The sequence below is a fragment of the Cyanistes caeruleus genome, chromosome 10 (assembly GCF_971803275.1).
Source record: "Cyanistes caeruleus chromosome 10, bCyaCae1.hap1.1, whole genome shotgun sequence".
Taxonomy (NCBI): Eukaryota; Metazoa; Chordata; class Aves; order Passeriformes; family Paridae; genus Cyanistes; species Cyanistes caeruleus.
Genome location: NC_141710.1, coordinates 16,076,770 through 16,099,057, shown reverse-complemented (window position 1 = coordinate 16,099,057; position 22,288 = coordinate 16,076,770). Strand labels below are relative to the sequence as shown.

Below are 22,288 nucleotides of genomic sequence, written 5' to 3'. Positions count from 1 at the left end.
GCTCCAAACCATGCAGCACTCCTGAGCTGTCTCATCACAGAGCTGTGTGTCTAATGAACAGGACTAACCTCCTCAGAGATGTTTATTTTTGAATACCCATTTAAGCAAACTCACCCTGCCACAGCTGTTCATGTCTTAACACCTGAGCACACACACCTGCCTACCCAAAGGCACACTGAAGAGAGGACTGGGGGACTCAGATGATTAGCATCAAGAGTTTTGAAGATGCACAGGCAGGAGGAGACCCTCAGAGAGGGAGAGGAAAGGCATAATAACAGATGTGTAGAGCACAGACAAGCATCTGCAGTAGCAGAGCAAGGCAATGTGAAGAGGTGAGTACAGCTGGCTCCCTCAGACACACAAGGCAGCCAAGCATGTAATTATTTACTTATATTTAGCCACCTCCACAAGGAGGGATGGAGGATACAACAGAATGATGAAACAAGAGTGTCACTTTTCCTTAGAATCCTCCAAGTCTTATCCACAGCAAAGATCAACATAATTTTGGTTAGTTGCCATCTAGCCCAGCAGATCAGATCGTAGCTGTCTCAGTAGCCACACAGCATTACTACAACCATAGCATGGCTAGCAGACCTCCTGGCCCTCTCATGTCCTTGAGAAGCAGTCAGACAGCACAGGGGTTGGAAGCCTTATTGCAACAGAATTAAACCTACAAAAAAATCAGGTGCTGCTGCAGTCTACAGAAATACAGTTGTATTGCATTAATGACGAGTAAAATTAAAATGTTACAAAAATAATTCCATTGAGTATTTTGCCTGTTTACTTAATGTTCTTCCTTCCTGCATGTGCATTTGTTCCTAAAGTCTGTGTGTCCAGTATTACTATTCCATGGAAAATATGCTAGCTGAATGAATCCTAATCTGCTTCATCCTGGAAATCTTGCTGGTAACAATGACCATACTCTGTTTATCTCCACACCCACAATTCACTCTCAGTCTCATGCCCTCTCATTTACTTGACCTAAACTTGTAACTCAAAGGAGAAACATAGGTGAACTCAGGAACATATGGTAATATGCTGAACTTAATCTAATTCCTGTTACCTAATTGCCTAAGTAATTTATTTTTTCCAGTACTTAAGAAGTCACTTGGGGGTCAAGAAAACTTACTAGGGAAGAACAGTGTAAGGAACTTTCCCAACATTAACTTCCATTGCAGGCTTCAGCTTTACAACAAAAGAATAACTGGAGCTTTTTCAGCCTGTAGCATTTAATCAATGCAACCATAAAGCCCAATTTGTTCAATACCAGTAGAACACTTTTCTTCAGTTGCTATACTGTTTATTCTGATAAAAATGGATGCTGTTTAAGAAAAGTTATAGCAACAACCAGAAAAGCTAGATCCAGAGACCCACAAACATGAACTAGGATAAACTAATACAGAGCTGTCTTGGGCAGCTGAAACTGCTCCAGCTTCTCTGCCGGCTTTCCAGGCTTCAGCAGAGTGAAACTGATCCGATTTTTGACAGTTCCACCTCAAGGACTTCTATTAAAAGCCATGTAACTGAGAAGATTTCCTGGTGAGCTTTCGCTCTGCTGTGGCCTAGAAATTTTGAGAGCTATGCAGTGGCGGTGATCCATCTCCAGAAAGCTGCAGGCTAGGAAAGAACAGTGAAGCTCCTTAAAAGCACTCAGAGTGAATGAGAGCCCCTGGAGAGCAGGGAGAAGAACACTTGTTCCTTCCAGTGGCAAGTGATGTTGGTGGACTCTAAATACACCAGACTTCATGGCTGCTAAACAGAAAGAAGGGCAAGCCTGAGCAGAGAAGTTCAGCATGTAATCCAGATTTTTGTCACCATCACTTCCCTACCAGACCTGGCCAAGGAGAGGAATAGCAGTAACTCTCTGAACTCTGCCTGATTCAATAGGAGACACTGGTAACTGCAGGACCCCAGGTGCCAGAGGAAGGCACAAAAGGCAAGTAAGCACCTTGTCAAGCTTAAATGAAGAGAGAGGACACAAAAGCACTAGAGGGGACATGGAAATGCATGGAAGTGCAGAAGTACAAAACAGAGACTAAACTCTGCATTATAAATACATTTTTCTGTTTTGCTAGAAAGATCCAAAAGCCCTTCTAAGCACTGACTCTGCAACATCATCTAGAGGAAAGAAAGGCTTGATGCCATTGTTACACAACCATACAGTGAACTTACCAAACACCACCACTTCAGGTAAGCCAAGCAATCCTGAAATACTCAAAATAACAGCCTCCAGTCAGCAGCAGTGTGGACACCCAGTAATTTTAGGTTATCATTTCTGACCTTATCAGGACTACTAGGGACTGACAGTCACATTTGACTTGACAGACATCGACCACTGTCCACATGGTGAATGCTGAACTGACAGGGAGACACCAGCAAATTCTACAGAAGCTTCCAAATTCTGTTGACCCTACCCTTTATCCAGCAGTTGGTTCATGTGAGTCTACTCTTGCCTGTAAATGAGCTATTTCTGTTCAAACTTTATTACATCAAGGCAGTGAGCAAGCTTCAGACATTCGCATATCCAAACTCTGATTTATAGTAGTGTAGGTGTAAGTGGAAATCCTGAACAAACACAACTCTCTGATTGCTGCCAGGGCAGCCAGTCCACCAGCTTGATGACTTCCACCCCCGTGGGAAGCAGGATATTTTGTGTATCTGGTGTAGTAAGATCTCCCATGAGAAGAGTTGAAAAAAGCCGAGCAAACAAGTTTGACAAGGATAGCTTCTGGCATAGTGACACTGTTTTACAAACTTTTATTTGAATATCATTTTGCTAAAGAAGGGCTGAGGCAGTTTTATGAGAACAGCTGCCATTCTCATGAGTGCAAGTAGCTGCTACTGTTCAATTGCTGATATTTCTTTATCAGAGAAATCTGATTCCAATATTTAACAAGAGACAGCTTACATCTATAGAAAACTCATGTGACACACAGTCTGTGTAGGGATACAGCATCATAAACCATTCTGTACAGAACATTTTGCACTTTTCCCAGGCTGAAAGATACAGAGGGTTTCAACTTTTCATTACATATTGAAATGGTCTATAAAGGAAATCCTCCTACTGCAGTGAAAAGACACAGAAGTAATGTATTCTAGGTCAGTTGTAAGTGATAAGATAAAAGTTACATGACTTCTGTTGCAGTAGACAATGTGAATGAGGATTAAGAAAAAGAACTACAGACCTAGCAAAGGTAATGTTGACTGGTGAATGAGTTGTGTGGACAGTAGTGACACAGAGTAAGCTGAAGTCTCAGGGTACAACACAGAGGACTTGCATGTCAGTACCAAATACTACAGGGATTTAATATTTTCTGTGTACACACTGGGGGCTCAGACTATTGCCAGGATGCCATTGCCTTGTCCTCTGCCTGCATTTCAGTAGGACACAGAAATCCCAGAGAGGGTTTGAAGGACACTGCTAAGGAAGCTGAGAAATTTTATTCAGGGTGCTCATTCTTGTCTTTTTAAGGAAAAAAAACAAACAAAGTTTGTTCAGCATTAAGATATTTACACTTTGAAAATACAGCTGAAAAATCCAAGAGAAAATGTTATTTTCAACTTTGCAAGGCCAAATGCCAAAGCATAACATTCAGACAATTTAACTGTGGAACAGGACAATATTTGATCCTGTTATATGGTTTTGTGTAGAACCAGGTGCTGGAGAGGAGAATGGCTGTCACTTCCTCAACTAAAGACTTTCCAAAGAGGATCTTTAACCCCATTTCTTTGCAAGAAAAGTCCAGAAAAGCAGAGCAAACTCGTTTGACCAGGATATCTGGCAGAGTGACACCAATTATGAATTTCTATTTAAATACCCTTGAGCAAAGCAAGACTGATCCACTGTCATGAGCACAAGAAAGTACATGGGCTGAGAATTAGGCTGAATGCAATGGTCTCTTCACTTCCATGGATTTCTCCCTCTTGCTTATCCCATCCTTTCTGGCCACTCAGGAATAGAAAGGCAGGAAGCACAGCTCTCGTAACAGCAGCACTTAGAGAAGACAGATCTAACATCTGAGTCTAAGGCTGCAGACTTGTGCATAATAAAAATTTCTACCAGTTTGCCCTAAGACCCACAGAGGCACAGGAAATCCAAGGTACAATGACTTCAGGGAAATTCAGTCCCTCAAATCTAGGCCATAATCAGTGTACACAATGTTTCGTGCTTTCATGCTTTCATGAGCTCCTGACAGCAAGGGCCAACCCCAAAATTCTTTGCCCCAGCGTGTAACTAGAGATGGAGAGGGTGACTGTGCTCTGAAGAGGAACAGAGCCATGAGAAGGGATGGGACACAGGCCAAGGTAGAAAAGACATCAAAACAGTCTGCACTCCCAGAGTGCTCTTATTCTAATGACACGTCTACTTTTATTCTTCATGGTTCATTCTGACCATCAGCATCAGAACAAATGAGCCAGCAGAGATATTGTGCAATCCTACTCCTACATCAGAAAGGACAAAAGGCATCTTGCAATTGAGAGCAGAAAACTGCAGGGCTTGTGTTCATGAACAAAGATTTGAGCACAGTCTCAACCTGGCTCTGGGTTTTTTGCCCAAACTAAGTAAAACATACTTTTGATTCCATTACAGTAGTTATGGATATTTTTCACCTCCAGAAATCTCGTGGATTTTTTTGTTCAATTTGAATTTTGGGTAGGTCTTTTTATATATATGGATCTTTTCATAAATATACACATAAACACACATATATGTATGCAAATAGATACATTAAGTGCATATGAGAACATGATAGACTATTTCTTGATTTTGTTTCATTAATGTATTATCTTTGATAGAATCTTTGGCCAGTTTGAATCCTTCAAAAACCCCTTCCAAAAAAGGAAGAAAGCCCATCACAAGTGTTCATTTAAGACTTGTGCTGACCACAGAAAATTCCTCCTGCTCCCTCCTGTGCATAAGGCCATGCAATGGGGCCGTGTGATAAACCCTGCAAAGCAATGCTCACAGGGAAAGCAAGTACAGCACTGGGTTTGGTGGGTCAGGAAGAAATCCCCCTGTGAATCCAAACTTCCACTCATCTCTGTTTTACTGCAGTAGCTGTTTCCAGCAGAAGGGATGTAACATGAAAGAAGAAAAGGCTCATATGCAGGAAGTTCAGCTGGCAGCAGCAGCCAAGCAGCTCTCCCAGGAGAGACCCACGTTACCCAGGGAAGGGCACCTCCACTCACCACAGCCCAACCCTCCAATGCCAGCACCATGTTCCAGAGGACGGCCTTAGAAAGTCCAACTAGTTTTACTCTCTGAGGTTCAGTTCTGCCTTGAAAAAGTGTATGTTTGGTGCTTTTAAAAAAGCATTTTGAGCCACACCTGTGAAGGCTGAATTTGGCAGGATTTTCTCTTTTTTTCACAACAGTTATCAGTGATGCTAGAATAACTATAGCAGTTTTCCAGGCAAGACTGAAAATCTGGATAAGTGATGATATGAGAAATTGTATGACAGACAGGAAACAAGCCAAAGCAATCATCAACTACTCAAAAACACCTTCAGAAAAATCAGCATCGTAAACTTTATATGTATAAAAAAAGGAGGTATTAAAAAGCAGAGAAAGTAGAAAGTAGGGAAAACTCCATATGGGTTATATGGCCAAAGAAGCTGAAGCAAATATTAAAAGAGGTGATAAAAAAACACAAACTCAGCAGAAATCTAGCTGGCACATCCACACCAGCCACAAGGCTTGTTAAGGATGAACATGGAAAGGCCTTGAAAACAAAGAAAACAGCTGGCTTAAGGAACTGCAGTGGAAAAGCTCAATTTCAACTGTGCAGACAATAAACTGATCTCATATTTGTCCTACAAATATTCTTCAAAGACAGAACCAAATGGCAAAACCCATTCAGATGGCACAGATTTTGAAAGACGACTTTGACAACTTCCAACACAGGTCACTCCAGAGCATCTCGAGGAATTATGATGCACCAAAAAAAAGTAACTCTCATCAACTCTTTAAACTAAAGCACAGCTACACAACTAAAGTAAAATACTGGCTCAAGCCTGTATTTATTTTAGATGCTGGTATCAAACTAGAATGTACTTCTACAATGTTTAACTTGGCATTGATATCTGAAGCAACAAAGATGCAGCAGACACAACATGTGACTCAGGAGAATTGTTGAGTCCAAGTGACCTAGTGGTGTGCAGCTGCAATAGACTGCAAAACAGCTGGGCTCAAAAACCACCTGTGTATAGTATCCACAGACAAGATGAGTAACTCCCAAATCAAGCTATAGCCTGGAAAGGAGTGGAACAAGAAATTAGTTGGTTCACATGCCTTGGCAGGAACTCAGATACCCAGAAGGAAATAGCATCACAAACTGGTAAAGTGGCAGCTCTATTCAAGAGGTGAAACCAATGCTTTATCATAAAAACTACAACACTTCCATTCAAATATTATTTCCTGGTTTATTAATAGGTGGGTGTGAAAAGAGGAAGTCTACCAACGGGGGTCTGTGCATCTTCAAATATCTCAGGAAAACACGAGGTATTAAATAGCACAGCTTTATAACCATTACCAAGATTTGTCAGAGTCCAACAACTGCTTAGGTCCTGAGTTACTGCTGCCCTTTCTGGACAACTGGGGCAAGCACCTGGAACACACCAGAATGTCTGTCCCAGCAAACTTTTCATGAGCAGCTGAAGGACCATGTTAAATGTGCCAATTGTCAAAATCCTTTCTACACAGAGCTCTTCAGGAAGGGATTTAATACTAGAAAGGACATGCAAAGAGCTGCATAAGCGTTAGTTTTGGGACAGGGGAGCCTATTTTATTTTGCCCTAAGCAACGCTTGATGGCTTGAAAGGAATTCAGATTCAGAATAAAACAGGTTTGCCTTCAAAACAGATCGCATAATTGGCTTTAGGTTTTAGTGCAATTTTCTTTTTAAACAGACCAAATCTTTAAGTTGCTTATAACTCAACTGCTTGAAAACAGCAACAAACTTAACTGCCCCCAAGGAAATATATTCTTATCCCCAAACTGAGACACACAGATTGGCTGGCCAAGCTGCAAGGAAGAAAACCGCTACAGCGGCATCTTGAATTAAACAGCAACCAGCAGTCCCCAGACAGCCCCAAGAATTGCAAATCTAAAGGTGTGACTTCTGTTTCGCAGATTTACTTTGCACCAATAAAAACTACATAAACCCCAGCCATTAATATACATTCAAAACCATGAAGACAGTTCAGCAGAAAGGGATAGAAGTGATAAGGCATTAAGCTTTTATGCCTGTATTTTATATCTCGCAGCAAAGCGAGGCAACCAAGTAACATTTCAATGGTTTGCTCAAATAAAGGCCTAAAATCAGCAATCTGATCTACTCACCCTTTTCACTGGTATCCAGGGAAAATTTCTTAATGTCATCAGTCAATGTATCCTGCAAGTGGTCTTGTCCATGCTCCGCATCATTATCATCAAATTGAGCTTCTATAATGACATCCGGACTCTGAGCATCGCCTTTCGCTGTCTCTTGTGGAATGCAAGTCCCCAACATATCCTCAGGGAGGTCTGATTCATGTGTGACTTCTGTTTCTTTGTCACTACCATCTGGCTTTATTACCTGAAGGAGCAGGGGATTAAAAAAACAGAGGCAAGCTAAATCACTGGACTGAAGAAAGAAAACATTATCTTTCCTTTTTCATTTGCATCCCCAAGGAGCTGACAATGAATTGTGGGTGGCTGGTGGCACACTGCAATTGCCATGTAATTAGCCACAGATATTGCACAATCAAAAGAGGCTCCTCAGTAGCATAAAGACTGGAACGGCAGAGCTTTTGCAATACCTCGACTGTGACAATAATGTATCCAAAGTGTATCTAGAGCATAACCATACAGTTCCTGCCAAGCCTCTAATCAGCAATGCAGAAGTTAGGAGTAAACACAGGCGGGGAGGAGGATACACTACAATTTAATAGATTGCTTAGACCATTGTTCACCAAGATACACTAATCATCCTGGGACATCCCAAAACTTAAGCAGTTCCAGTGAATGCTGGGATCATGTCAAAGCTCCTCCACAGAATTAGGAACAGACTGAAAAAGCAGAGATTAGAGAACACTGTGTCCTGTGACCTGTAGAAGAACTGGACTGTGGCAGCTTGGTAAGGCACCAAGCTTTACATTTATTTTAGGCTGTGTTTTTATTGTTAAGGGCACTCAGTTATTGCCATTACTTATACAAATCTCCAAATCAAATTACTGAGGAAGAGCCCAATTCCCAGTGAAGTAGATGCCAGGCCTGGATGGCATCCATCATTGCATGTGACAGGGACAGAAACTGCTCCAGCTCAGGATATAATAACCAAAGTGGTTGATACCTTGGACACACAAGCCTTTACCAGCATTCTTCATGCAACCAACAGTGAACTGGAAACACCTACACAGCTGGAGAACCTCGATCCAGGTATCAGTTTCCAAAACGTTTACGTTTCACTCCAGCTATGGTACTTCAGAGTGCGATGAAAACCAGTTCAGAATAAGAAATAACCTACAAAACATTAAAATCCCAAAGATACTGGGTGACCCATTCCAATGCCCTCCCAATGGCTGAGCTCCCCTCCAGATGGTGCTGGTGTTTGCCAGGAAGGTAATTCCCCAGAGATGCTCCTCCAAGGTCCCCAGTCCTCAGCATCATAACCCAGTACATGACAGCAGCAACTCATGCCACCAGCAAGGGAAGTGAAGGGCCCTTTAAAAAATGCAATAAAACAAGAGAAACAACGTTTTGGTAACATACCTTTTATGATCTACATAGTTGCTAGAAATAAACATAAATAACCTCAACAGGTGCTACCCCAAGACAACTGTTCCAAGTAAGAAAATAAAAGTCAAAAAAGCTCCACAAATTATTCTTTAATAACTAAAAAGCAAGTAAATCAAAATCAGACCTGTACAGGGTATACTTTCACAGCTTTACATACAAAGAGCTACAGTCATGCTTTCATCAAGCAGTATCCATTTCTTTGTAAGCTTTTCACAATACATAACAGAAATAAAATCAATTTTAAAATGGGGCTGAATTTAAGTCTTTAAAAATAAAAACTCAAATGACATTGATTTGAACTCTTGTTACCTTTTGTGACTCTCCATCTTTGTTTTCATTTTTTAACATGTATATAATTTGTTACCATAGCAGATTTTGATTCAAACATTAAATTGTGACAAAAAAGGGAAAAAGTTTGGCAGAAGGTGGGAAAATGGCTGATTATTAAACCTGGCTACATTTGGTACATAAAATACTGACACACAATGGTCTGGGCAAGAACAGTCTATTAGATTAGAAAGCTGACAAGGCTCCACACGCTAGTGACTCTGCCAGTGTCCAAAAAGAAAACCAGCATCAACAGTAATGTTTGGACCCTATCATGGTCAGATGTGGATGTATTCAGCTCTTAAATTTCAACTGCACCAGATGTGTGCAAGTGTGCAACTGTAGCAGGAGTTCATTTCCTTCAACTCCTTCAAGTTTTGCCTGCATTTCTTTCTCTCCCAGTCTTTCTTTGGAGAGTGTGAGATGTGGTTTGGGTCCTAAATTAGTATGTTTTCTATATGTAAAGCAGACAACATCAAATATATCTTATGACAGGAAACACTTATCTAAAGATGTGGCACTGGGAGGGTTATGCTTGAAGAGTTTACGTGGATATTAAAGAAGGCAGCAGATATAGATTTTATTTTAAATGCTCTATGCTAAAATTGCCATGCTTCCCCCAAGCTAGAGGACGTACACTGCTGCCACCAGCAGCACAATATTCCAGCTGTGACTACCTAAATCCCCAGTCACAAATTTCCTTATGGATTTGCAAAAGGATTTTTCAGTAAAGTTTTCCAGAGTCCACAAAATCACAACCTCCACACAGAGTAGATCAGCAAAATGTCCAGATGCTGGCAAGCCTGGGCAATAGGATTTGTTTTCTTTTTATGGCCAAGATAGATTATTTAGGCTGAGCTCATACATAACAGAGCAGGGAATTTCACCCAAAATTTCTCATATCACACCAAAATTTAGAGAAGCTGTACATCACAAGACTGGAAAGTCACATAAGACTTTACAAAATCAGGAGCTCAATGGATACAATTACTCCATTTTAAGATGATCAGAGGTGCTGGCCAACATGAGCTCATCACATAGATTCCAAAGAGCAGGATCCTTCTGTCTATGAGCAGCAGAAAATCCAGCCATGACATATTAAGTATTTCTTACAAGTGGCATGTCAGACTGAAGAATCTGATGATATTGCACTCTTCTATTCTAACATTATTGCAGCATATCCATGGCATAATGTACACAGCTAGAACGGGTCAGCTCTGATCACAGACACAGAGTAAAGTGAATACACAATTGGCTCAGTCTATTATGTAGTCATGTGTGCAGTACAGAGTCCCATTTTCTGGCAATGCAGCTGGCCCTGCATGGACCTAGAAAAATAAGATTCCCTCTTGTTACATACGCATGAAATGTATGACCCCATTGATACACAAACATCATTAAAGGCCCTTAAAGGACCTTAACTTCCTGATCTAGGACACAAAATGTCAACCTTATGGTGGTTATTTTTACATGCTCTTTAATAGTAATTTAAAACAAGTTTTAATAAACATTTTGATGGAAGTCAATTGTTTGAATGTCCTGAAGATAGTGTCCAAGTTTTCTTCCAGCTTAAAAGAGACATCTGTCACTGAACAAGCATTAAGTTTCTGCCCCATTGGTGACTGGTTTAGTTTGTAAAGTCATAGCTGACAGAACACAAGATATTTGAATGAAAATCCCATTTCAACCATAAGTATAATAAAAACCAGCTAGTGGGCAAAACCATCCTGGCATGGACCTGTACAATCTGGACAGCAGAGCACCCAGCCCAGTCTTGAAATAGTAATTAAATGACCAATTGTCCTGACTCAGGAGGAATTTGTTCCAACAGAAAACTGAACTGGGAATCTGTGCTTCTGAAAGCATAAGGGTTACCTCCTGTGCTACAGAAGAAATGGCCTCCTCTGACAGAACCAATCTCATATCTGTCCTGTTAGATCCCAGCTTTTCACAGACTTTCCATCTAAACCTCCACACAAAGACAAGCTCAGGCCTGGTTACCCTCAGATGAGGTAGAGTTTTTGCTGCTGCTTCCTCAGTCCTGTAAACTGAAACATGACCAGTGATTTTCAATAATCTCTGTGCTATTAACCCCAGGCTCTTTCCAATAAATGTACCAAGCCCCTGAAGTGTTTAAGCCTGACACTAATAGGTTTGCTTTTCCTTCTTATTCATCTCTGATCCTTACAAGCAATCCATGAATCCACATAGATCTGAAGGAGTGACATGACTGCTGGACTAGACAGTGCTGGATGAATGCACCTTGCATGGCTAAAAACTTTCCATGTAGGGTCACTGCTTTCAATGGAACCTTGTGCAAAAAGACCTCCTTTACTGAAAACATATGGCAGGTAAGGAAGAATTATCTTCACTACAGCCAGTTTGGAGATAGAGTCAATAAAAATTAAATTCTTCATCTCACTCAAAAAGCTGGAAAAAGTGTATTTCCAGAAGAACACTGAGGCAAAATGGAGATTATATTTCTACATAAAAGCCTGTAAAGTGTCTTCTAATGAGTACTCAAACCCAGAATATGTAACTTGCCCAAAAGATTTTAGAAGTGACAAGCCATTAGTGGTAACTCTTTTCACTGGGGCAGACAGATGATGCACAGAGGTTCCTCATGCTTGTACAGAAAGGTGCAGTCAATTCACCAGCAAGTGGGAGCTGAAGAAGGTTCATAGCGCAAAGAACTCACATTGAACAGGGAGGGCTAAACAGGGTAATAGGTGTTAGCCCAAGCCTACCTTCTGAGGCCTGCACACCAAGGTAAGATGCCTTTCTTTGTTTGAGCACAAATACTTCGATCAAACACAAGTTCTGCTTTAGCCAACGTCATTATGCTCAATACTGGGTAGGGAGACAAAGTTTAGGTCAGAGCTGCTGGTCCTCTCTGAGCCTTGGTTAAGCAACAAGTCTCAGAAACAAGTTAAAAGCAGATATTTCAAAAGAAGGACAGCTGAAAACAGGGGCTTTGGACCAAATTACCATCCCCTCGTTAAAAGAACCGTTGCTACCACAACACTAATACAAACACCACGTTTCACACCACTGCTGTGAACACCTGCATCTATTCGTCTCCCAGCTTTTGCCATATTTAACAGGCTTCACTTAAAAGCTGGTTCCCTAATGTTCTCTCACAGGGGAGCAGGAATAGAGCCTGGCTAACACGAGGATGCTGTCAGAGCTCATACACACACACTAGAGCCAAGCTACCATAAATATTGTAAGGAAGAGCTTTGCTTTTCTGAAAAGAGTAACCAAACAAAGGCTGGCTCATTCTAGCTCCTTCTTGGATAAAGAAAGGATGGCACTTACAAGAAAAGAAACACCTGTCCCAAGCACCCTTCCTTCTCATAATCCCACATACATCAAACAGTACTGGGAAAACAACAACTCAGTAAAAGTGACTAGCCTCAGTAGGAGAAGTTATGGCATTACTTTTAAAATAACAATAATGTTATACTGAGGAGGTTTGTTATGGTTTGGGATTGGATTTTTTTTCATTACAGTCTTTTAATTCTAAATCACTGGAAATACTTGCTAACAGCTCCCAGGATAACTATTTTGTATTAACAGCACATTATAGTTTATATTTCAGACATCACATTGGATGCAATAATCATACAAACATCCGTATTAAAATCTCTCCCTCTTGATTAGGAAAAGACTACTTGTTCCTCCCCAAGGGATTCTGTTGTTCCCAGATGTCACACACAGTTTTGTCACAGCAGTCACTACAATACCATCCTGCTTGTGGATTCAAAGGGTAAATGACCTGAGTACACAAAGGCTTCTTGGAAACAGTGACTTTTCAGAATCTGCTCTGACTTGCACCCACTGCAGCAGGTGAGAAGTGGGAAAGAAACAAATGAAATGTAAGGTTTGTGTTTTGAAAACAAAATATCAAGCCAGATCTTCAGTATGGCCATCAAACCTGTTGAGACCTCAAAGCCACCTTGACTCCTCTGCTCAGGCTAACCTGCAAAGTCAGTTTTTACTGCAGAGTTAACTCAAATAATCAGACTGAATATCCATGTTTAGTCCAACCTGAGCAGACAGCCTACAACCAGGTTTGTCAGGCACTGCACAAGAAACAGAATGAACTGTAGAAAAAAACCCCATATCTCAAAACAGCCACCTCAACTCACGACTTCTTTCTGCTTCTACCAATAAACCTCATTCCTGAGCTGGTCACTCATCTCTCTGTGCTTCAGGCTGTACCAAAGCAATCCAGGTTACAGCGTATTCCCTCCAAGTCCATCTGAAGTCCTTCTCCTACCATCTTGCACAAATAACTAGAAAAACAAGTGGAAAAGCATCAACAAGGAAAATTCTAAAGACTGACCTTTCTGAATCCTAAAGCCAAAACAAGAACTGTCTCCTCACCATGTATTTCCACTCCCTATCTGGTCTCTGACCTGTCATTTGCCTCTGAAAGCTCCCCATTCCCATTCCCTGGCCCTCATCCCACACCTACTGTCTGCTTCCTAAGGTGTTTATCTACACCTCATTATCACTGACCAGGAGACAGCTGCCTCTGCCCCTGTCTCTTCTCAAGTCTACTCCTACCTTCAGCCCCTTCCTGCCACTTCTCTGTGGTGACCCTGGACCTATTTCTCCAGAGTCTGGCTCTTGCACCTCTGCCTGTAGGATACACACTACTGGGATGTGGACCATGTTTCCTCAGGTTCATTTCATCTGGTTCTCCTAACAGGATAAACAGCTCCATCTGTACACTCTTGCCATTTGTACTCTCTAACAACTGCTGAGAAGCAGGGAAAAGTTGTCAGAAATAGCTGTCCCTGCTCAGCACTGGTACCCCACACATCATGGATAAACCACTGCTGAGGGTAACAGTGTCAGAGGTATGGGGAAGGACAATGCCCTCGATTCTCTTGCAGGGAACACTCTACCACCTCCTTTGCAGGCAAGCCAATGCTGCTGGGAGTCACTACCAAAGAGCTGTGTATTGCCATAGTCAGATCAACAAACTTGTTCCACACTTTCCACTCCTGCTGCCACCCCCAGGATTTCACTGGGTGCTAAAAAAACAGCCTCTATTTTCAGAATACCTCCTTATATTGCACTGACCTTCCCACACACATTTCCCAAGGCACAGAGGTCCCTGGAGCAGAAGTGATGCAGCAAACACCTCATCTCCCAGCTTCCCAGCCCACATGCTATTCTATACAGCAAGATGTTGTCACACTTAAAGCACTGATGAATCCTTAGCCATAGCCCACCTCTTAAGTGAGAAAAGTTTGACCCCAGAGAAGCACAAAAGATTCACTTCAGCACCCAGCCTTTAACAACACACAGGAATCAACCTCCCCCTGCACACTCACAAAATTCAAAGAAGCACAAACAGCTTCTTCATCTCCTACCAGCAAATTCATTTCATAAAAGAGGCCCTTAAAACTGGCAGCCTCCCTGCTGGACCCCAGCGAAATGTTCCTTGTACCTTGGGTCTCTGCACTGCCTGCTCCTCGCAAGACCTCCCACTTTGGTGCATCTCATGAGCTGTGTGTTGCACTCCAGGCCACAGCGAACTGGAAACAGGAGTGCAATGCACAGGGCCCAGCTCTGAGGTTGCCAGCACATATTGGTTTGAAACATCACAGAAAATATTCAGCTCCATATTTTCAACAGTAGCCAGGAAGAAAATGCATGGAACAGTTTTGAGAACTGTTTTTCAAAAGTCATTTAAATCAAATTATGCCCCATCCACACCGGCAGCAAAACCCTCTCTACTAACTGGAACTGGTTTTCTTTTCTTGTGTGTGTGTTCTTTTCTTTTTAGTTTAACTTTTCTTTTTTTGAAAAACTGTCTCCCAGCCATCTTTTTTCTGCACAGACACTGCAACACTACAAGAATGGGTGCCAGGCCAAAACCTATGATGCACAGTCCCTAGAATAAATCACTCAAGAGGGGTGGATTAGAAGAAGAGAGCAACATAAGGTTACATCTTCAAAGGTATGATTCTCTGAAATCCCTGCATTTTAGGCAAATTACTGCAAAAAGATACCCAGTTTGCATCTGATGTAAAGAAGCAGACAAGCTTTTGGATTATTTGCAACTTCAAGACAATACCATGAATCAATACATATTTTAAAAGATGCAATAATTACACAGAGCTTGAATGTAATCAGAAAAGAATCTACTTGTGCTGAGTGTGTATCATTTGAAAGCTGCAATGCCAAGCCAATCCACACCGTTGGCTTGCACAAACCAAAGTATTATCCATTACTGCCTTTTTTTAAAACAATACAAGCATGTATGAAAAACATATTTCCTGGAAACAATTATACTCTTTGAAGATTTATTCAACATTTCACAAACCAAACAAGCCTGTACCCGCACGTGCCCGTAAGAAGAAAGTGGGCTGACAATGCAAACTAATCAGAAAGTACTGGAAGGGCTATCCAAGATATTTGCATAGCTATACTTCCCAAGGGTTTGAAGTTTTCTTCAGAACTGTATAAAAATTATTTCCCACATGTCTAAGAAAATCTCTTACTGATTAACACTTTAACTCATCAAGGTAGGAAACAAATCAACCAAGCATCCACATATTGGGTCTGATACCTTAAGCCCCTCACTTGCAGGTTTTGTTCCTTTTGGTCAGGCTCTAAGTGCCAGCTCCCAGGGGTCTCAGCCTCACACATGTTGTGACACACTTTCAAAGCCCAGAATGAGACACCTGGGACAAAACACATACTGTTCAGGAAGTCCACAGGGGCCAAGAAAAGCAATAGAAATTTCCACAGTTAACTTGCATTACTGGTTGCCAGTAAGCCTCTTATTATGAAAACCCATAATTGGAAACTGTCATATTACAGAACAATTTATGGAAGTTTTCGGACTATGTATGCCCCAGTGGGAACTTCCTTTGACTGGTGTGTTCCATCAGCCCAGGTCTGCTTATTTATTCACACAATGGGATAAAAGCATCAGGAACCTAAACAAGTCATCACTGAAGCATCACGGAGACTCCCACTCTAGAAGTGCTTCAAATAGTTCTTCATTTCTTAGCCTTCCCAGCCATCCATCTTCATGGCTGCATTCAGTCAAATGCTGAACTGTCCTGTCTTTATTTCTTTTCATCTTCTACAGGAACATTCTTGCACTTGTTTTGTGTTTCACTGTTCCTTTGAGGATATAGAAGGCAAAACACAGCTGCTCTGGGCTGAGTGCATCCCACTATGCCCATCTCAACCCCATAAAAAGAGCTTGTCAAAATTACTTCCCACTCCTATGATCTCTACCTTGCCACACCAGGGAAACTGGCATCTACATTAATTCCTAAATCAGATTTCAATTGCATTAAAAGATGGCTGCATCCAAGAACAACAGCCTCCTCCAAAGCCAGCATGATACTGCTAAAGTCACCCGCACAAAACCACCCAGTGCTTCCTTTGCAAATACTCATGGTTTGGTGTGAAGGTAGGGAGATCTGGTAACAGGTGATGGAGACACTTTCCAGGAAACTTTTAGCAAGGGAAGACTGGAAATCCACTTTAACACTATATTTTTCATGCAGGAGCCAACAGGTACCATCTGACAGAGTGGTTCCAACTATGAGCTCCATCCTCGAGGAAATGGACTGAGCCATAACTACACCTATGTTTTGCCATGTTGTACTGCTGCCACTTCCAGTCATGCATGCCAAGACCACTATGAATCCAGTACCTTCCCCATCACCCCAGGATGGGCTGGAAAATATTTGTGCTCAGGGGAAGCTGTGGCAGAACAGGGGCAGCCAGGCTGAAGAGGACCACCCGCAGATGAAAGGAACTGGAGAAGATAATCCCTGCAAGCACAGTAAGTGGAGGAAAAGAAAAACAGATGATTCACTGGGGATTAAAAAAGAACAGCTTCCTCAACTGCTGAAACCTTCCTGTGTCCCTTTAAAGTTGTTTCTGAAGAGAAGACAAGCTGTGAGGCAAATGTACTCCTTCACTTGACTTGGTATCAGCAAATTCTGACCCCAGACAGAATCTCACTGCAACATAAATCACCAAGGGACTGTGAAAGACAAGAGGGAGATGACAGCAGCACAATTTTGCTCAAAGATTCCTTCTGCAAATACACAGACTGGGTTATCAAACTGGGAAGGCTCACCTGTGAGCTAAAACTGCTGGAAGTCCATTTATTTGGACAAGGGGTCCTTGAATGCCTAGGTAGAAAGTGCAGGTGGGATTGATTTCATATTAAATCACAATTACTGGCAGGAAATCCCAGGCTTCCATATCTATCTTAAACTTTCAACAAGCTCCTTACAAAGTACATAAGGAAAGTAATCCTGCTCAAGGAAAATAATCCTGCTCTCAGTTGTCCATGACTTGAAAACTCACTCAAGCCAAGTTGCCCAGTTTGCAGCACTTGACACTGTGCTAGGCAGACCTGCACACTCTGTCCTGAAGATGTTACACCTGAATTTCACACAGCTGGCAAGGCAAAGTCCAAATGTGAAAAGAAGACTGTAAACAGCAAAGCATGCACATATGGTAAGGCAAAAACCACAAATATCTGAACAATTTTCATATATTAAGTATTTAAGGTCATTCTGCTCCACAGGTATTAAAGAAGAGCATGGCAGAAACCCCCTCTTCAGGTAGTTGGAAGAGGCAGGTGTCCCAGGAAAAAGTGAGGGCATATTTCCCCACTCAGAAAATGGGGATGATATCTGGTTTACATGCACATGTGAGGATTAATGTTTTCAAATACTTCAAAGCATTATTTCACTCTCGAGGTCTTATCAGAGGCAATAACACATCAGTTGGTTTATATGAACAGAGGGAGGCTTTCTCTCTTCTTCCCACCTAGGGACCAAGGCTTAAGCACAGACCATGTTCAGGGCTTCAGAACCACAGATTTCACAGCAGAAACTCACATAATTAAAGACCAGCATTAGTTTATTTACAGCTGCTGCTTGAAACAAAAGAAATAAAAGAATAGAAACAAATGTCACACAGCTCTAAAAACAAAACACCCATTATTTTTTATGTTGTTCGGATAAAAAAATTATTTTTATTTCCACACACACTGCTAACAGGCTCATCACTAAACAGAGCAATTACTGAATTCCTATTTAAAGATGACCTGAGATATCATTCAGTTGTATCACACCTGGAAATATCATTAGAACAGCAGAACAGAAGCAAATCATGAATGACTCCACAGCTATAACCATAGCATAGCTATTTCTTCATAATTTTTAGGCACATACTAATAAGAATTTTTGACAATTTGTTTATCCATGCCTTTCCAAAATTAGTTCATACCTCAGACAAAACATTTAAAAACAAAATTTTAACTAGTTTAGAACCAAAATATCTGATTCCAAAATGTTTAGGTAATTGTCTATTATAATAACAAAAACCCTTGAAGTCTTCATAAAAATTTATTCACTGAATTTGCCTCCAGCAGCAAAACTAGTTCACCAAGGTGAAAGGTTTCCAGAACCTTTCTGTGAGATTTTTTTTTTCTTATTATGCAGCTTCATCAATAAACACACAATAGCAATGGTACCAAAAAACTTTTAAGAAGTGAGCCCAAAACCTGCCAAAACAGAAGACATTATAAAAGGAAAGGCACAAGAGCATCAGCATTGGCTGTCTCCAGGGAATTGGTATGTTTGTCTATTTCTGCTGGAAGGCACAGAAACACCCACTGAAGGCACAGGTTCCACACACCCCTGTCTCTGATAAAATGCACCTTCCCAGGGTTATTTGTTTTTCTGCTGTGCCCAGCTGCCCCAGTCAGAACCAGGTACACACCACTCTGAGTTCTGCACCAAACCATCCATAACATTGTGGATGCTCAACAGAACTTCTGTTAAAGACAAAGCACATTAACAGAGGGAAATAGCAGAGCACAAGGTGACAAAAAGATTGCATTTGAAAGGAGCCCATCTTAATGGAAGTTAAAGCGAGCTAGGATCTTAAGGCATAGTAAAGATGAGTGATGCTTAACATTTTGCTGAGGACTTATATTGCTGCAGTGTTTTTTCTTCTTCCAGTGAAAACAATCAGTATCACCAGGTTTCCTCCTGAAATGGGGCAGGGAATGACTGCTGGCATTTGCGTCACCAGGATCTGCTCATATTACTCAGTGACGAATCTCATTAAACAGCAGCACCTCAAGCAAAGAGTCTATAGCTCAGTTTGTTTGCATTTACCTTTAGCAACATGGCATGCTTCATTAAATTTTGAAGCAGTGTTTATTAGAAGAGTAAAACACATCAGCATCCACCACCAGGGTTCTCAGCTTATTTTCATGACGTCAATATTCAAGGTTTATTTAATCCAGTGAAAATATGCATCGATTGAACATGGTCTCAGAGCATCTCCTGCAGCACTGAGAAATGGAGTAAATAGGAATGGCATATTTTTACTGCTTGCCTTCAGAAACAGATTTACCATCACCATAAAAAAAGCCTTTCCCAGTGGTGGGAAGGGCTGGCCCCTACAGAGTTCCCTGCTTCTTGATGCCAGGTACCTTCTGGTCTGTTTTTCCTGCCCGGCAATGAATGCTGTTCTGTCAAAAGCTTTTCCACAAAATTACTCAAAAGTTACACTCAGTTGCTATAATTCAATTTAAAATATAATGCAGGACATGGGACTAACACTGGGGGTTTCTGTTGTGCTACTTCCTGAGTTTTGTTAACAAGATATTTCAGTGTATAATTCACCTGTGTAACCTCAACTTACAAAGCAGTTCAGGTTTCCTTCCGTCTCTCAAAATTCATTAAAAAGTCTTACTTGAGCTGAGATGTTGTACACAAGTTCTCTGCCAAGAATGAATTTTTACAACTTAGTTTTAAGCTCCTTTAGAAGAAAAAAAAAAAATAAAAAAAATCCAGACATTTATAATGGAAACACTGACAGTGCCCATAATCACAAGTACAGAAATTTTATTGCAATAGGTAGTTTGCATTCCATCCAAAAAGAAAAGAAAAGTTGGTCCCTCAACCAAATTCCACATGCATTCTGTAACAATGGCCAATTATGAGATCAGTAAAAGCAGGTGCAAATAAAAAATACCAGGGGTTTAAACACTGATGATGGCAGCATAAAGCCATCACCTTGGTCATTAAATTCTGATTGCGCAAGAGTTTGAGTTTTTTTTTAGAAGGTCTTGAATTACTTTATAACTCACTTCTCCTGGGCAAACTCTTTTCCTAGTGATCATCACAGGCTAACTTGGCAAACCTTTGAATCATGCTTCCAAGTCCTAACAGCTTGGCCATTCTCAGATATTAGTAATACAGGATTTATATTCAGTTTTGTCAATTATGTCTCTCAGTTTAGCCTGATGAAGCCCACCACTACACATGTGCAGATCAGTCACACAACAGCCAGATATTCCCACTGACAGGGGGAACATCTACCCTACAGCTTTCAGGACACCTTCTGTGTGCCAGTAGGAAATGGATGGCTGCACACTGGAGCAAACTGCATCTCACAGGCAATGTAAAAGCAGTGATGAGCTTCCCTCATCACTGCCCAGAAGAGGTAGTTGTACCTCAAACAGAAAGCATCAGGATTCACCCTTAGCAATACATTCCTCCCAATATCCTGAACACACATCCCATTCTCTTAAACATGCAGCAAAGACTGAAACACAAAATGCAGAAATACAAGAAAAATTATGTGCTAGGTTACATTAAAAAGGTAAAAATCCAAGGTGCTAATGGGCCACGTGGGGAAGAATAGAATCAAGTGTTAAGCCCATTCAACACTCTTACGAAATAAATCTGAGAATCACAAAATTCAAAAGCACAACTCAAAAACATGTGACTGTGAACTAGCTTTGACACCTGCTTATGCCATTAATAAAATACTTAATATATGAAAAACACTGGATTTTCGAAAGTGTCGTAACCTGCGCCTAGATGTGTTAGTCATTCACGAAGAACTCCCACTTGAGCACGAGAAATTACAGAACAAGGAAATCAAACCAAATCCTTACAAGGAAGCCAGCTCAAATGCTAAATCTGGACTGTGCTACCTGCAAACATTCATTAACAACCATGACAGATTGCTAGTCCTTTAACCAGAAAGGCAAAGACTATCTCTCCCCTGCAGTGCATTGTGTACAATTATTAGATCTGAGACAGGCAGCTACACTGGGCTTTCAGTATGTTCATTAACCAAGCCCAGGAAATTCAAAGCTGCTTCATACAGATCAAATGAGCTCAAAGCAATCTTCACTTTCCCTCTGGGTAAAAGCAAGTATGGGATGACATTTAGTAATTTTCCTTACCTAGAAGAAGTTATTTGAATAATATTTACCAAGTTAAACTGTAATATAGTAAAGGTGTTAATGAAAAATCATTTAAGCAACTTGAAGAAAAAAAAAAACACCCAGCAAAAAAGGCAGGCTGTTCCAAAAAATGAAGAAAGTAAATTTATGTTCATTATAACTATTTAGATATAAATTAAATAAGCTGATTCTGCAACAACTTCTCCCATGTAACTTACAAGGTCTTCAGAAGTATATTCTTGAAACTCCACAAGTGACAGCACTAAATTTCAGTTTCATTTCATCTCAGGGAAGTTTGGAAAGCAACCTCTGGATACAGTACTGCTGCTCAGCAACTCACCAATGTGTTTATCTTGTTAAGAAAGAAAAAATTAGCCCTTTCATATACACATACTATTAAGATAACAAGATTTCCTTCACAGCTTCAAGTTAGGCATTAAAGTACTTTGTTATGATTAGTTTATCACATTGAATCCAAATGCTCTGGATTATTAACCAACTCTTCTGACAGGTCTCCAATAATGAAACACACCATACACTGACTCACCATTCATCTTAGCTGATAAAACAGAAAAGGAAGATGGGAAAAATCTCAGAGCCTACCCAGGCAGTACACAGCTTTAGGAAACCCCTTTCATTTGCTTTATTGCCAGCAAAAGCAGTTTATTTGTTGGCTTTAACATGGCAAACTTCACACTTGCCTGCTTCCATTCTACCCATTGATGACAGGTACCATGTCTAAAACTATTGGTACCCAAAGCACCTACACTGTCTTAAGAGCTAAGGACACCTGAAAAGCAAGTTAACGTCCTCTCAAGTAAAGCATTAAGTCTGCCACTTCCTTGTTGCTTAAAACCTCCTTGAAATCCCTGCCTTGTTTTGAAATACCTGTTGACCCTTGAAGCTAATTTG

At 41.0% G+C, this 22,288-nt stretch overlaps 1 protein-coding gene across 4 annotated transcripts in view; it reads right to left on the bottom strand.

Annotated features, from left to right (window-relative positions):
- The window catches only part of DIS3L2 (DIS3 like 3'-5' exoribonuclease 2), a 176,975-nt gene that overhangs the window by 112,096 nt on the left and 42,591 nt on the right, over positions 1 to 22,288 (bottom strand). For all 4 annotated transcript variants that reach the window (XM_086843961.1, XM_086843962.1, XM_086843964.1 and 1 more), the window contains exon 7: positions 7,342 to 7,576. In XM_086843961.1, coding sequence (XP_086700087.1) covers positions 7,342 to 7,576 — 235 coding nt within the window. The remainder of the gene's footprint in view (positions 1 to 7,341; positions 7,577 to 22,288) is intronic.